Here is a 17,818-nt window from a genome sequence, read left to right as displayed (position 1 = left end):
GTATATGTAATAAATGGAGAAGCCTATTGCAACGTTTCCATCGAGATAATTTACATCGTCCGATCCAATTGTCTTAAAAATAGAGTGGAACTGTTTGGAACCAACAATCGGGCCCGGAATTCAAATAGACACCGGTATGTTGTAACTTTTAAAGTGAAAAGTCAGCAATGCTGTATACAGAGTCCTTTATCCTCTTTATACTTTATACTCGGAGTCCAAAATTTACATAAATATTGTACAAGTGTCTTTTACATGGCGCTGTAACACTGTTTCATAGTCTTAACTATCATTAGATAAATAAATATACGAAGATAATTTTGGGTGTGACTATTCAAATCACATTAAACATGGTTAGGTGGATAGCATACAGATTACATGAAACTCAAGTACCTTTTATACCCATTTATTAAATTAGTTGTCCATAGAACTTGCTGTTTTGGACAAATTAAATCATAATGAAATCAGTCCGCATTTAAGTACCTACCTATTGTGTAAGAATTGGCTGTAATTTACAGATATTTACGACAGACTTCTCAATATACTCAACAGGTTATTCGCCTTAGTGGCATGACAACTGAAATGGCAGTGAAATGACAACCAGCAGGCCTATTATGGATGACTTTATCCACGTGACAAAATATCCGTCACTTTTTAACAGAGCGCGATTGAAAGTGACGGAGACCGCTGTCACGTAGACAAGAACGATCATCATATCCGTACAGATTTACTTACGTAAACAAACAAAAGACTAACAGCGCAACTAATTAGCATGTGGTCAGTTACCGAACTCTGTAGCAACTATGACAGACAGCAACATCACCAGTCATACATACACATGAGCCCATGCCATCTTCATACCTCACCAATAACACTCTAATGATAACAACGTCGTATGTTTACTTTACTCACTATTGTCTATTGGTCGTTTCGGTTTGGTTGATGTAAAGCGGTACATTCCTCAATTGAATGCAGCGACATCTCGAATTAGCGACAATTTGAGTCTCCGGCTGAGTCACGCGTGACGGCCGCTTGGAGGTGTTTTACGATACGGTTGTTACACTTTTATATGGCTTCATTCATCCTTAAATTTGTGTATCCATAAGCCGTCAAATCACGTTTATTAAAGTACCTGAAGCGCCACACCATCCTAGGGCGCCAAGATGTTATGAACACAAATTTTTAGGGATTTCTTGTAACGCCTAAGAAAACATATTTATGAATCATCTTAATTTTCTTTATGAACAGAGGAGCCATTTAAGCTTTTTCATAATACCTATTTAAATGTCATGCATGACATAAGCAAACGTTTACAAACCCAAAATCGTTCACAAAATTAATTATAGAGGTACATTGACTAATCAAATTGGGCTTAGGTACTGTAATTGTAGACAATTTGTAATCGTAATTTTATTAGCGCCGGGGATCGGCGATGTAAATTAGGATTAAGGGGGAATAAATTTAACTTAACAGCAATTATTACGTTGGGTTTAGAGAGAGATTACATTTAAAAGGTCAATGAAATTGTATCGGAGAGGTCAAACTTTCTAATCATAGTTAAGTTCTGTTCACGTGAGGTACCCATGTCCGAATGTAACATTTCATTAATCATAAAACTTGAATTACTTGTGTAATGAATTTTGTACTGTAGTTATGACTACTTATAATAAGAAGATGTATAATATGTATGTATTTGTGTTTCCCAAGATAATCCCTTCGCTTCTATCCGGAGATTCCGGAGGACACAGGGGATCATCTAGGAGGAATCACTCAAGTATTGGTTTGCCATTGCCAGAAGTCGTGCTCGTGTGACTTGAAGACGATCTGTAAGAAATAGTGAAAAATAGGCAGAACACAATTCACAGGGAGTGAAGGAAATTCTAGTAATAAAATCTATAAAGTAAAATTTTGAAAGTTGTTGTGTTGTATCTGCAGACAGCCTCCTCTTTGATTGTTGTATTTATGATATGATTTCCTTTGCAAACTTCTAAAACTTAAAAACCGGCACAACATCGAGGCAAAAAACAACAAGTACCTATTCTTGTAAAGTCATAAACCGGCATACCGAGCGTAAACAGAACTCTGGACCGGGACGCGTCACCGGCCTTGCGGCGTATTGGAGGCCTGACGCAATTGCGCGCCCCGTACAAAACGGACGCAACTGACCGGCATGCCTACTAAGATATACCCTTCTGTGAGCTGAGCTACCCGGCGTTCTGCGGGATTACTCACGCACTGAAGGTTACTGGTTATGTACATACAGTACTATGTCTTTGTCATCCATGATTACATATGATTACAGGTATAATGGGATGAGAAAGGATCTATTGCCCTCATAGCAAGAAATGTCCACTCTTATAGCGGATGGTGCTGGGCCTAACATACGGCGTTGCATGAACAAGAGATTTACTTTGGCAGGATTAAGAGCCCCCCCCCCCCCTAAAAATTTACATCAAAAATCTCGGTGGCTCCACTTCTTGAATCCATGCTTGGGACTTAATCCCCAAACATTCGGTCACAATCCTTTCCTCATTCAAAAGTTAAAATAACACCACATTATAAAGCGAGCTGGCACCAAATAAATAAGTCTCAACTGAAATAAATCCCATCGTTCCACGAACAAGAATTCCTGAGTTGATAAATCGGGTCAGCTTTAGATAATCTTAGCGTTGGACATAATAAAAATAAAAATGCGACTCGGAGCCGATAGAGCGGACGTTAGCCGCACATTTATTATGCGATTAGTCTGTGAGAGTCCATCGGATGCTGCATGAGCTGTTGATAAAGTGTCTTTGGAGTTATGGTGCTTGGCAGTCAGATACTGGATTTTAAACCTTTTGAAATGTGCTGACATTTGTATGAGAAGATTTATACTTCATTATCGTACTCCTGATTTTCAATGTACTATATAGTTACATGTACATTTTGTTATTATGTGCGGGCACATAAAGTACTAGTGCTTAGTAAACCAAAAAGATGGAAATGGACACTAGAAAACTATTCTCCATTGATTCCTATCATATGACAGGGTTACCTACAGAGTTCTTGCATAACGATAGACTTCGTTATCATGAAACTTTTGCGTGTAGTTTACTTGCACGAATAGATGATATAAAACGGACAAAACGGTGCTGTCATGTCCGTGAACGAATCGCTCATTACTGGCAATTGCTTCCTGTGGACAGGGCGTGACATCAGAAATAACACTCCATCTTTAATCTTGTAACAACCATGACCGAATTGTAAGATCTTAACTAAGATTTTTTTCTGTAGTTTTATTTTTTATTTTTTACCAAATTGACGCAGAAAGTTGGGGTAGGGCATGCTTTTCGAGCTTGATAATCTGCTGACTTACTATGTTTGCCACAATTGTGGTGAAAAATTACCTTTGCTCACATTATCAGTTTGTTTTACAAGCTGTAACAATATCAAAATAACAAAACAATATCAAAGGTTTTGTATCTGTATTGTGATGACCTGGTAAAGGTCGCGGGAGTCCGCTGGATGCGGGTGGCGCAAGATCTGTCATTGTGGCACTCTTTGGGAGAGGCCTATCATGTCCGGCAGTGGACTTCCTCTGGCTAATATGATGACGTTGATTGTTACAACCATGACACATGTCCAAACTCGTTACTCGTCGTCCTAAGGCACTTCAAGGGCTGTGGTTACAACCTTGATACATGTCCAAACTCGTTATTTATTAGGCACTTCAAGGGCTGAAACTTCATATTTAAATTAATTGTAAGTTATTTATTGCAGAATGTGGTGGACAATCACCGGCAACTTCGGCAACATCCTGCCCATAGACTGGACCAAGTCGTTTTCCAGGAAGATGCACATTCCCACCTTAAATTTAAGTGACAAAAAGGTAAGCTAAAAGCTTTATAAAGTCAGACAAAGAAAAGCCCGCAGCGATTTTGATAGCACCCGCAGTGCAAGTGTCATTTTAAATTTCCTACTTCTATGAAATTATGACGTATAAATAATACTAGCACTGCATGGGCTATCAAAACGCTGCAGACTTTTCTTGGTCTAACTCTATTATAAATATAAACCAGTATTTATATAAACTACCTATAATTTAGCCGATTTAAAAACGTCTCTAGTAAAATGTGACGCTAGAATTTATTTGAGAGTTAAACTTATGGGACCAAAGTAAAACGATTTTGGACTAAAATTAGCAGAACCAATTCTGCCGTGCTAACAACATATGTAGTAATCGCAGTGGAAAAGTCATGCAATTGTTTATCTTGTTCTCTTTGAATAAGTTCTGTATTTAAACGATGATTTTCGTGCAAGTACTGCACATGCGATAAGCAGGGCAGAATTCTGATTCATAAGGCCCCAGATGTTTGAATTAATAAATGTATGTTCAGACCGTTATGTTATGACATGCGCAATAAACATAGATCCAGGTACAATTACGATGTTGATGGATTTTTTAACAACATTCGTATTATTTGTTCGGCTTTTGTAAACCTTCCAATAAATAAATAAGCACGTATTTACCGATTGTGGCATGTTTTCATACATCTCTATGATACGCTCTTTTATACGCTTTATGTGATGTATGCTTTAATCGTTCATCCTTAATTACTATACATCGCTATTTTTATATGGTTTACATATTCGTATGATTCATCACTAATTAACAACACAGCGCAAATGAACTGTTTCGTCATGGTTTCATTTATTAACCGCGTATTCCCGTTGGTCGCTCGAGTCCAATTTTCAAGCGTACAACGAAAAGATTCCTGAGTTTTAACCGCGCATATTTTAGCGTCAATGTGCAACATTACCTATAGTATCGACATCGGCATCTAAATAATACAATGACGAAAAATCCACTAAATAGGACCGGAATCCGTGATCTGCAAGCGGTAAGAATCACGTTCAATACGTAAAATGAGAACGTTCGTGGTTTCTATTGTTATATTTACCTACATACCTATCTAAAATCTGTCCTAAAACTGATGTCGCCGTGTGCCTGCTACACTGCCACATCTCAAAAAACCGTTTTTTCGAGAAATCGCGTCTCAAAGTTTTGAGAGTATAGTTCAGGGTGTTTAATAGGATCTTACTCCTTTAGTTTTAGGTCTATGAATTTAAAATTTAGCTTTTTTTACTCGGAATGATATAACCTTCCTTATGACCACGCCACTTTTTAAAAGAAATGTATATTTTTTAAGACACAAGGCCCGAAAGACAGGTATTTAGAGTTGTGGCCGTATTGCAGAAACGTTTTTTAAAGATTTTGAGATGCGGCCAAATTTAAACACAAAATTATTGGATAAAGGTTACCATGCAAATATAAATAAAAACACCAAAATAGTTAAAATCCCTTTATTTTTACCCGACTACGGCAACGCAAAAGGAGGGTTATGATTTTGACCGGTATGTATGTGGGTATGTATGTATGTATGTTCATTTGTTCCCTCATAACTTCTAAAGTACACATTATAATTTGACAAACGATATGTCATTCGAATTATCTTAAATAATCGTCCGCTGGTTATAGGCTATATAAAGTCACAAAAAAAATGAACAAGGCGTCCTCTAGAGGTCATAAAGTCACGAACGAAAAAAATAAAAATAAGTAATGATTACGTGACGTATATCATTTGAAAGAGCTCAGTTAGCACATTTCAAATATATAAATATTGTTAGCTTTTGCGACCGGCTTTGCTTGCATGCACCCGATGAAACATTAATTTATCGGGTAGGTAATTCGAACTACGAATCTACAAGCGCTCTGGATTCTATCCGCGTATTACCCGACTACGGCGATACAAGAAGGTATTTGCAAAATAAATTTGTTTGGCCGCTATAAACATAGTGTTTTTTTTAATGACCTGCAATATTTTATAACGTGAATAGGTATAGAAGTCCAGATCAGCCAAAATGTATGAAACAGCCGTACAAGAGACGTAGGAAGCTCGCTGTACGCGTTCCAAAGCCGGGCGCCTTCGGCGCCCTCATACTAGAGGAGTCGGGCGTAGCCTGACGTACGTGGCGCGCTGCAAGCAGTCCAAAGCCAGGCGACTTCGACTTTCTCATACTAAAAGTGTCGACATACGTGACACGCTGGACGCTTACCAAATCCGGGCAAATGCATGAAACAGCCGTACAAAAGACGTGCGGGCACGCTGTACGTGTTCCAAAGCCGGGCGCCTTCGGCGCCCTCATACTCAACGCGTCGGGTGTAGCCCGTCGTCGTACGAGGCGCACTGTATGCGTTCAAAGCCGGGCGCCTTGGGCGCTCTTATACTAAAAGAGTCGGGCGTAGCCCGACGTACGAAGCTCGCTGTACGCGTTCCAAAGCCGGGCGCCGAAGGCGCCCTCATACTAAAAGAGTCGGGCGTAGTCCGACGTACGAAGCTCGCTCTACGCGTTCCAAAGCCGGGCGCCTTTGGCGCCCTTATACTAAAAGAGTCAGGCGTAGCCCGACGTACAAGACACGCTCTACGCGTTCCAAAGCCGGGCGCCTTCGGCGCCCTCATAGTAATAGAGTCGGGCGTAGCCCGACGTAGGAGGCGCACTGTACACGTTCCAAAGCTGGGCGCCGAAAGCGCCTCCATGCCAAAGGATAGCGCAGCCCGATATATGTGGCGCTCTGCGTGTATTTCTGTACTGGGGATGCCCTCGAAAAAGTAATATAAAGTGACTTCGAATAGGTAGTTAGTAACGAAGTCATGACCCCAAAATTAATTATATAAAAAATAAGTTCAATAACTAAAACCCGACTACTGCAAATCGCGCTCTAAAAGTATGAAACAAGATAGAATTCTTATCTGAAGTTATCAAACAGGAAATATTATAAATGTTATAATTTTTTTAATAAAAAAATACAACGTAATTATGTATAATTTACTACATTATTTATATTTTTACAGAGATTCAGAGGATAGCTGTGGTCGTATGCCACTTTACCTTAAAGTTTATAATCGGCATACGACCATGCACGGCGATCCTTTGAATATCTCTGTAAATATATCAAAAATGTAATACATTTTATTACGTTGTATTTTTTTATTAAAAAAATTATAACATTTATAATATTTCCTGTTTGATAACTTCAGATAAGAATTCTATCTTGTTTCATACTTTTTAGAGCGCGATTTGCAGTAGTCGGGTTTTAGTTTTTGAACTTATATCAACTTTGATAGGAACAAGATCACTGTACGCGATAATAATAATGTGTGTAACTCACAGCTAATTATTATTTTCTAGGACGCAACTCAAAAGCTTCATTTAAAACGTGTGCTTTATAGCCACAACTCAAAAGTGGCTGTATTGCAGGGAATTGTCTGACAATTTATGGTCAAATGCATAAGGCCACTTGTGAGAAAAAGGCTCTTAAAGACCTTTTTTGCTATGGCTCTCGAAATAAGGTCGTAAATTGAACAATTTTGAATACGAATCTGCAATAATCCAGAAAATCAAAAATTTTGAATTGTGGCAGTATAGCAGGCACACGGCGATGTGTCCAAGCGGCATCCATTGTCCCATTAAAATTTTGCAAATTTATCTCGCTATGACAGCACAATATGCTGCATTGGTGTAGTGATGTCAAAATAAGATCAATTAGTAGACCCAATTAGTCCTTTTGGGTCTCCCACCCTTAGGGCTGATTTAGACGGCGCGCGAACTCGCATGCGATTTTAGGTACATTGCGGACTATTGATAATACGTCCAATTAAACCCACCAATCAAAAACCGCAATGTAATGAAACTCGCATGCGAGTTCTCGCATCGTCAATATGAGCCTTTAGCTACGGACTCGCTTTCTGTTTATAAGTAATGTTTCTGGATTTCTCATGTTATCGCCTGCCCTATTAACGAAGTCGATAAAACCTAAGGCTACTTTTTCCATTTCCCTTTTACGCAGCTGATGTAAAAGAGACGGAAGGACAAAAGGCGGCGGCTTTCGAGCCGCTTTTGTTTTAGTCCTTTTTGTAAAGAAACCTGATACCGTGTGCCGCGCGGTGTCTGGTGTCCCACATTGTTCCATGGGAAGATGATATATGACGTAGATTGTTATATGAGATTTCAAACAAATGCTACGGCTGTGGAAAACTTGCATACTAATGTAGGTGCATACTGACTACTGACATTAAACTTTTTAGAATCTAACAAAAGAAATAACAGCTACATATATGTACGATTATAGAATTTCGAGATCATTAAATTAATAAAAAACTATACTTAAACTAAAGTCGGATATCAAAAGTCAAATTGGTGTAATTTTTTACAAGTGATTCTGGTTATAGTTTTCGCTGAAAATCATTATTCATTGTTATTTTTAGCAATGTAGGTATAAAGTAAAAAACTAAGTATTATTATAAACAAAACCATATATTTGCATTATTTGTATATCGACCGTAAATCCTGATTCTTATATTTAACACTTAATTCGAGTAAAATTTTCACATTTAACCGTTACTCTTTTGTTTTAGGGCTCAATGACCCCAGACGACGAGATCCACAGCTCAGAAGACGAGGCCGTGGCCTCTGACCTGGACATGCACGCGCTCATCCTGGGAGGCCTACACCAGGATCACGAGTGTCCCGTCAAGACTGCCGATGAAGTAAGATATCAATTCAAGTCCAGAGTCTATAACTCAAAAAAGCTATCCCTTCTTCGAAGAGTTATTCCAAAGAATTACCTACTTTACACTAACTTAACAGCAAGCCATAATACCATTACGGACCATTACCACGGACAGTTTCGTGCCTTTTTGGTTTGTAACTTTTGTTAATAAATTTCGGTTTATAAAGAAACTCGATAGTAAATTTTTTAACGGCATTAAAACTCATTTTCGGTCCCTGAATAGCTTAAAGTGGTTACTTCAGTGGTAAGTGGTTCTTCTAATGTTGAGTGACTAATTTTAAACTTGGGATATTACTAGCGACTCGCCCCGGTTTAGCACGAGTTAACAATTTTACACCTAAACCTTCGTCAAGAATCACTCTATGTATAGGTGAAAACCACCTGAAAATCCGTTCAGTAGTTGAGTTTATCGCGGACATACAAACACACCAACAGATGTGGCGGTGATTTAAAGCTTCCACAAATCGTTGTATTAGGTACTTATATAAAAGCAGTGGTGGCCGAGTGGATATGACGCCCGACTTTCAATCCGGAGGTCGCGGGTTCAAATCCCGGCTCGTACCAATGAGTTTTTCGGAACTTATGTACGAAATATCATTTGATATTTACCACTAGCTTTTCGGTGAAGGAAAACATCGTGAGGAAACCTGCATACATCTGCGAAGAAATTCAAAGGTGTATGTGAAGTCCCCAATCCGCATTGGGCTAGCGTGGGGACTATAGCCCAAGCCCTCTCGCGCATGAGAGGAGGCCTGTGCTCAGCAGTGGGACGTATATAGGCTGAAATGATGATGATGATGATGATGATAAAAACAAACGACAATCACGATTAGTTTGTAGATTGTAGTTTTACCTGATGCGTCATTGTAAAGCTGTAAAACCAGTGTTTTATACTCTCCTTGTGCTAGTTTGTTGTCTATAATAATATACTGACAACGTAGGCGATTCTATTTTACTCACCTTCAACCTTCAATATATATATTTGTGTCTTACTTTTATTCTGACAAAATCTAAGATTTTTTTGGTGTAAGTAGGTAAATTTCTATAAAGGTGGTTGGATTTTGTTCTTCATTTACTGATATCTAGAGAAATTGAATATAGTTAGCATATTCAACGATAAGGTATTCAAGTTCTGGAATGGACGCTATTCATTTATTAAGAACTATATGTTAAAAGTTAGGTACAGTCAAAGAATCTTATTTCCATACCATTTCGTACCAGGGTACCTACAAGTCACAGTTAGGGAATGCAAATCGGTTATAACCGTAACCGAAATATTCGGTTATAACCGAATATTGGAAATTCGAATAACCGGTTATTTTCGGTTATTTATTTGTGACTTAAATTCTATGTTTTATTCTAATGACTACAAAATCCTGCCTTTTCGCCTGTGACGCCTGTGACTATGATTTTTGTCATTCGTGTACTTTAATAATAAAGTATATACTTCCCTTATTTTTGAAATATTTTTATTGAATATTGTATCACGTCCAAAGTCATATTTTACTTTTACTGTATTTTGTGTTTTATTAAAAAACGAAGACTTAATATACTCATATTCCCTAATCTGTACCTTCGTTTTCGTAATGTTTTAATGACTTCATTGTTATTTTATCATTTTTTGTCGAAAATAACCATAACCGATTATAACCGATATTCGGTTATTTGTGACGTTTCACGGCAAAAGGTACCTTATGGCGGCTGGCGCTTACGTCACTTAACGCCGCACTAATATTGGGGCGGAAATAATAATAGCCTAAGTCCCAACTGCCATAAGGTACCTTTACCCGTGGGACGTCACATTTTTTGGGCATAACCGTAACCGAAACCGGTTATGAAGTTTGGCCGGTTACTGCATTCCCTAGTCACAGTGACAATCAATATGAGAGTCGCTAGGGACTTTATACTATTGTCCCTGCGACATGGTACAAAATGTTAATTAATTTTAATTCCTTGACCGTACCTTCCTACTCATGTCATGTCGTTACTTACCAACAATGTTAATTTTCCAGGTGATACAAGAAATCGATGACATGATGCAGGAGACTCCGTCTTCCGAAGGTGATGTCCTGGAGTACAATGAGGCGCTGGAGAAAGGGAAGGAAGTCCTCAACTCACCTCTTTATGAAGACAGTAAGTTTAATTCAAAATACTACCTATGTAGTGGTCACAGTTAAGATTTAAGCAACACTTTAAAAAAATATTATTTCCAGACGGATGTTTCGCCTTAGGGGATGTCAAAAAGAGGATTTTTAATTATATTTTTTTAGATTTCGATAATGCTTGGTTAAAAGATAGAGTTCCGTATATAAGCGTGATTTCACCGTATGTCCTAAAAAATCTTCCTCTGAGTTATAAAAACGTAATGGAATATGTCTAGTTATGCCCGAGTCCGCCATCGTATGTTTTTATTTTAATCGGCTATTTCATTAATCACTATCTTCAACCAATGGCTTACAAAAACTGCGATATGTCGTGAGATCGGTATGGCGCTAAGTTCTTCTAACTAGAATCTTATAATAACTTGTTTTTCATGACACGTAGAACGTCTTAGGCAAATCCTGAGTCATTGTAAAATAGTATCTATCTCTATAAAAATACCTTTCAATCTGGATCAAAACAAAGCATTAAAACTAAAAATTCTTCCCATCGCTCCTGGGTGCAAAAACATTGAGGACAGTAACTTACTTGCTTGAGATTCTTGGGAACTTCTTTAAATGGACGCAACCCAGTGTGCGTGTACGCATTTTTTGTACACTATAATTATAGTGATGTAATTTGAAATGAAATGCAATTTAGTCGCTATTGCACACAATCAAGTTCTGCTTTTTATTGAGTACATGTTGATTTAATTATAAGAGTTAATGGCATCTAGAAAAGGAAACTTGCAAGGTTAAGATTATAGCAATTCAAAAAGTAATAGTTATTGGGAGGTATAAGTAGTAACAAAAACAATCATGAAATATTAAAGATAAAATTAGGAGTATTTTTGTATTTCCCTGATACCTATTAAATTCTAAAGAATATTACGAATCTTTAAATGGATACGCCTTTGCTAGGATTTGCACTTTTCGGATCTAATTTTTTTCGAAACTTTCCGCAACTTGCACATCCGTAGGCTTAATTAACTCTACGTACGTATGTGCTTTGTTTTTTTTACCCTTCTCATATAAACTTTAATAATTTGTAATTTATACGAAACACTCAACTCACTATTTAATCTCATCCTTCCCAGAACTTCGACAACTCTCCCTAACCCAGCTGAACGAGACCTACATGGAGCTCGAGGTCCTCATCAGAGAGTTCTCCGAGACCCTCATCGCGGAACTGGCTCTCCGGGACGAGCTGGAATACGAGAAGGAGCTCAAGAACACCTTCATCTCGCTGCTGCTGGCCGTGCAGAACAAGAGGCGGCAGTATCACACTGAGAAGAAGAAGCGAGCGCCGCCGCGGTCGCCGAACCTCAACAATTCCGGCTCAGAGTCAAAGGTAAATCTTTATTTACTCAAGGATAAATGCTCATTTATACGTTGCGAGAACTCGCATGCAAGTTTCATTAGATTGCGGGTTTTGATCGGTCGGTTGAATTGGACGTAACCAACAGTCCGCAATGTAACTAAAATCGCATGCGAGTTCGCGCGCCGTCTAAATCAGCCCTAAGACTATTTTAAACGATGCGAGAACTCGCATGCGAGTTTTATTACATTGCGGGTTTTGATCGGTTGGTTGAATTGGATGTAACCAACAGTCCGCAATGTAACTAAAATCGCATTGCGAGTTCGCGCGCCGTCTAAATCAGCCTTAAGGAAGGAGGTTTAAGGATTTTAGATCCACCGACTAGCGTCTTTTTAGCGTCGGCGGCTAATGCACGCTATGGAAAATGGTGTGCAGTTGCACTAACGTTGCGTCGAGCAGCATCCATAGTTGAGCTCGGGAGATACTAGTGTGTGAGGTCCCTCAAACATATTGTTCGGGCGATTTTCCGCAACTCGGCATCTTACCCCTTGCGTCTCAAACATCTATAAATAAATACTTTTGAATCTTGTATACCGTCAGGTGACAAGCAAAAGTTACTAACTACTATCAAATAATAAAGTAACAATGCACTATATTACACTTGTAACACGGTATATTGTCCAATAATTTCAGTGGTGCTAGTTAGTGACTTTTGCTTGTCACCCGACGATATATACGTATGTAGCCATGTGTAATTGTGTATCAGCCATCTTATGTAATCGTTCGTACAGTCAGAGGATGTGTGTGGCAAGATATACAGGGGTGCATATTAAACTCTACTCGTTGTAGTATGTTGCCAGCCTTTGGTTTTGCATGGTTTTGCAAACGCATAATATATTTTTCCGGAGATCTTATGTTTTGCAAATTTTCTTCTTTAATGTTCTTCCAATTGTACCTATACTTCTTCTTTAGTCAAAGAAACTTACACATTCACTGCCAAGAATACGCAAGCGTGTTCATTCTGTGCTTATTGGAAATTGGACGCTTGGCACTGAAAGTGTTCAATGCCGCAAAAGTTCAGATCAGAGTTCAAACCTTTTTATAAGAATTGGCTGTGTACGGGTACCCCATTTAACATGCCACATACCACATTTTTAGTGCAATACACATACACAAGGACGCAGTGTGTCATTAGCGCTGGTATTGAAATAGTTGGCCCTGATCTAATAGCGGCGGTTGTTTCAGTACCTGACTACCGTGATACCGTTCCATCTCGAGAACGGCCCGCCTGACAACCAGACGCTGCAAGTTCTCATTAAAAGTAAGTCCGCATTTATTGATATTTTTTCTAGTACCTACCTATATTTCGTATGACACGTATACATTTACGTCTTGAATTTATTTATCTAGACATACGGTAGTTCGGCATAAGTGAAATAAATAGCCAAACCACGCCAAACTATCCTATTAATTATCGACAATAATGTCAATATTGACTCATCCGTTCGACCTTATTTTATAATAGCTATTACATATTTATTTTTGTAATACAAACTATACAAAATACGTAGTTAAATTATGGATTAGCATAAAATATAGTGCCTTTGTGAAGTGAATGATTGGTCAAAATGTATGAAGCGTAGCTTGTGCCTTTGTGAAAATAAGAAAAGAATGAAAACATGCGTCCCTCGTACGTACAGCGCTGTTTTAATTTTAAATGCCCTACTACTACATACTAACAATAATGATATTGCTCCTATGATTTGAAAATAATTTTCTGTTTCAGTTCTAAAGGCTATCAACGAGGACAGCCCTACCGTGCCGACGCTACTAACGGACTACATACTCAAAGTTCTCTGTCCGACCTAAGACCTAAGCCATAGAGTCTAGCTAATTCTTCCACCTTCATCCGATTCTGCACACATCGACACCTATTTTGCCTTGCGTTAAGATTATTGCAGGTGGCGCTACACCTTGGAGAGAATTATATAGGGCCTCATTTAGACGGTGCGAGAACTCGCATGCGAGTTTCATTACATTGCGGTTTTTAATCGGTTGAATTGGACATAACATAACCAACAGTCCGCAATGTAACTAAAATCGCATTCGAGTTTGCACGCCGTTTAAATCAGCGCTAACATACCGATACTTTTGGAGTGAAACATGTAGGATAAGCAACTTTATTATGGGACTAAACATCATTTGCCTTTGAGAGATAATAAGTTGACATTGATGCTATGCGTTCCACTTTATTAAATCGCTGGTCCCATATGAAGAAATCAATTATTAAGTATGTCCTACAACATTAGTTCCAGAGGAATTGGTATCTTGTACTATATCCTTATAATTTGGCATCAAAAATTCGTATCGTGATCATCTTTTGAATAGCTCCACGAGAATGTTACTCATGTATACTACATATATTGACATATATTTTCAATAAGAGTCTTGTATTGCATAAGAATAGCTTCGACGAAGACTCTCTTTATAACAACTTCATGATTCAGACGTAAATTCAAAAGTAGAAAGTTACTATTTACAAAAAAAGATGATCTAGATAAGTATTTTCAATTTAAATTCTCGCGCCGTCTAAGACAGCATATCTAAGATTTGCGGTGGCTTGTATTTAATCTAAATAAAAAAAATAGGAAATTCTAGTCTAAGGGTCCGAGTTCTGAAATAAGCATTTTATTTTTCTGTGGACACATATTACGACCCTAAATATTTTTTTCCAATTATCTTTATCAGCCAACACTGTCTTGATATCAAGCATTTTTACGATTAAATGGCAAATCATGATTATTATTTACAATACTCATTGATAGGTAGGTTCAATGAACCTTCACTGCTCTTTTGAATAATTTTCTAAACAGGAAATTTACTGTTGATTTCCTTATAACTGCAACAAAAATCTAAATAAGGAAATCCACATTCACGCGAGTTAGTAACGATTGAATGAATCGGCTTAGCCGGAATCGTCGGAACTAAAAGTTGACACGTCTAATTGTTAGATATGGTTGGATTGCGGGTGTCTGATGCTTTTAAAATAGCGCTTTCTGCATTTATAATTGCAGTTGAATATACTTCTGTAGGAAGACTATCCACTTTTATTTAAAGTTTTGTCCTCGATTGGATGAAACGATCTTGGGCAACGTTATAGTTCGTTTTTTTAGCATTAGAAAGAACTTCGAAGAAGGTAAGCGATCTTGACATGTCTTTTAATTGAAAAACGCTTTTTAAAAATTAGTAACTATTACTTATTAAAGCAGAAGAATATCATGATCGTATTAGATTCATAACTGTTACATATTTGCCGTAACTTATTTTTAAAATGTGTTTTTCAATTAAAAGACACATCAAGATTGTTTACCTTATTTCTAATGCTAAAAAAACTAACTATAGTGAACCAAATTGTCGTATAAATGAATTTGCCATTACACTTTTTAATAATACTACACTTGAATGCTAATTTATAAATGTATTCTGTTAACAACCAAAACTTTACAGTAAATAGCAAACATTTCGGTATGGAATTACATACAAGGTTTCCAAAAGTTAACCAGCGATGAAGCGTTCATAGAACTCGGTTCTAACCGGCTTGCCTAATTTAATAGAATTGAGCACCTTTTTATAACTCTTAAAATGGGTCTTATACGAAATAAATTAGCTTGCTTATAAAGTGAATATGTTTGATACTTTGCCACTGGCATATATACCTATGCAACTGAGTTTTGGTTGTCAACTAACGAATAATTTTACACATATTTGAGTTAATATTATAATTACATTATTTGCATAAAAGAACTGTGATATCGTATGGTAGTTGATTAATTAATGCTTCCTTCTAGGTTTACTTTCAAGTTATTTTTCTTAAGTGCTAGTTTATAAATATTTATTTTAGCAATCGCCCTATTTTATCTCTGGCAGAATTAATTTCAAATATTGTAAATATCGAACAGAATGTACTGAAACTGGAATTGTCTCTACATTTTTATGGGATTCGCGTAGCAAATTATTTTGGCTGTGTTTGTCACTATTTTCATAATGTTTTATGTAATTTATTTCGCTTTTTGCGTTTTATTATCGAAATAATTCGCCGCGTTTCCCAATTTTATTAGATAAGAAATTGCTTCGGGATAAGTAAGTGCTCGCAAAACAATACACTACGTATGTATGTATATATTCATTATTTTATGTATAACATCTCGTGACAAAATTGATCAGGAAAACAGGACTTGATCATGAAAAACAGTAGGGTGTATTCGGGTAATTTCGTATGGATGATAATTCCGAAAATCAGATGAGAAAGAGTCCCTTTTCGGAATTATCCGACCGTTTTCGACATTCGGCATTACCTGAATATACCTTATCTACCTATAAAATAGCCATAAGGCACTGCTATTCATATTTTTATTTAGATAATGAATTCTGGCACTAGGTCTAGCTAGACCAACCCTTTTAAAAAGTTTTTTTGCTAGTGGTAAAAAGGTTTTATAGCTGAAGCAGCTTGTAAATATGTCATCGTGTCAGCCTCCTTTCATTGGCATTCTGATTATTTTATTTTTAACATCGAATTATTGTTTCGAGGGCAGTCTATAGGAAAAGTAGCTTTTGTAGTGTATTTAGTCATAACAATTGAATCTGTCATTGTTCTTTTTATAATGTAGCACTAATCTGAAACACTTGTAATGAACAAGTCAATTCATGTGATTGTGGACCGTCCGTCTTAGCGCTAAGGTTGACAATCTTTTGTATCACTATATTGTACTGTAGTTGGCCGTAACTGGTGATCAATTTTCGCCGCTGTCTTAACAGTCACTATGGCTCAGCGGTAGGCGCTCGGACTAGCGAACGGAAGGTCTGAGGTTCGAACCCCGCCGTACATGAGCGATGTATTTGAGTCGGAAATTGAATGATCAGGAAATGAAGTACTCGGCTTCAGAACGAGAGCTGTTGAGTGTAGTTTATGCGGTGGAGAAATTTAGATCTTACGTTGATGGCACACATTTTACAGTCGTAACCGACCATAGCGCACTACTCTGGTTGCATAAAATGAAGGACCCGCATGGGAGGTTGGCGCGCTGGGCTATGAAATTGCAGCAATTTGATTTTGAGATTATTCATAGGCCAGGGAAATGTCATACAGTTCCTGATGCGTTGTCCCGAGGGGTAGCACAGCCGGATTGTGAGGTAGATCTCATCGAAGTCACTGATGAACATAAGGATGTATGGTATAAGGATAAATTGGCAAAGGTTTCAGCAGAGGGTCATGATTCGGATTGGAAAGCTACTGACGGACTTCTGTACAGGAAGATACTGATGAAGCAGTTTCCGAATAAGGAGGACGAATGGAAATTATTTGTGCCAGAATCGTTGCGCGCAAAAGTACTCCAGGAATGCCATGACACTCCAACATCTGGTCATTTGGGAATAAGAAAAACCTTATTTAGGGTTAAACAGAAATTCTACTGGCATAACATGTTAGAGGACGTTAAGCAGTATGTGAATGGATGTGAATGTTGTGCCAGTCGTAAGGTTTTACAGAAATTGCCTTTAGGTCATATGGGGCAGCATAGGGAAATCAAAGGCCCATGGCAAGAAATTGCCATGGATTATATGGGTCCTTTTCCTAAAAGCAAAAAATGCAACACTATGTTATTAGTAATTACTTGTGTTTTTAGTAAATTTACCTTGTTATTTCCTCTGCGTACGGGCAAAGCTGATAAATTGTGTGAAATTGTAGAGAAACAATTT

The 17,818-nt window shown here is 37.7% G+C and overlaps 1 protein-coding gene across 1 annotated transcript in view; it reads left to right on the top strand.

Annotated features, from left to right (window-relative positions):
- LOC134671414 (fasciculation and elongation protein zeta-2) overlaps nucleotides 1-14,073 on the top strand; it is a 70,737-nt gene extending 56,664 nt beyond the window's left edge. Inside the window, exons 2-7 of the mRNA XM_063529269.1 lie at nucleotides 3,757-3,865; nucleotides 8,454-8,585; nucleotides 10,621-10,741; nucleotides 11,844-12,097; nucleotides 13,310-13,385; nucleotides 13,851-14,073. Of these exons, the coding sequence (XP_063385339.1) occupies nucleotides 3,757-3,865; nucleotides 8,454-8,585; nucleotides 10,621-10,741; nucleotides 11,844-12,097; nucleotides 13,310-13,385; nucleotides 13,851-13,933 (775 nt within the window). The 3' untranslated portion in view covers nucleotides 13,934-14,073. The remainder of the gene's footprint in view (nucleotides 1-3,756; nucleotides 3,866-8,453; nucleotides 8,586-10,620; nucleotides 10,742-11,843; nucleotides 12,098-13,309; nucleotides 13,386-13,850) is intronic.
- The last annotated feature ends 3,745 nt before the right edge of the window (nucleotides 14,074-17,818 follow it).

Source organism: Cydia fagiglandana, chromosome 15, assembly GCF_963556715.1.
Source record: "Cydia fagiglandana chromosome 15, ilCydFagi1.1, whole genome shotgun sequence".
Lineage (NCBI taxonomy): Eukaryota > Metazoa > Arthropoda > Insecta > Lepidoptera > Tortricidae > Cydia > Cydia fagiglandana.
This window is presented reverse-complemented; position numbering and strand designations above follow the sequence as displayed.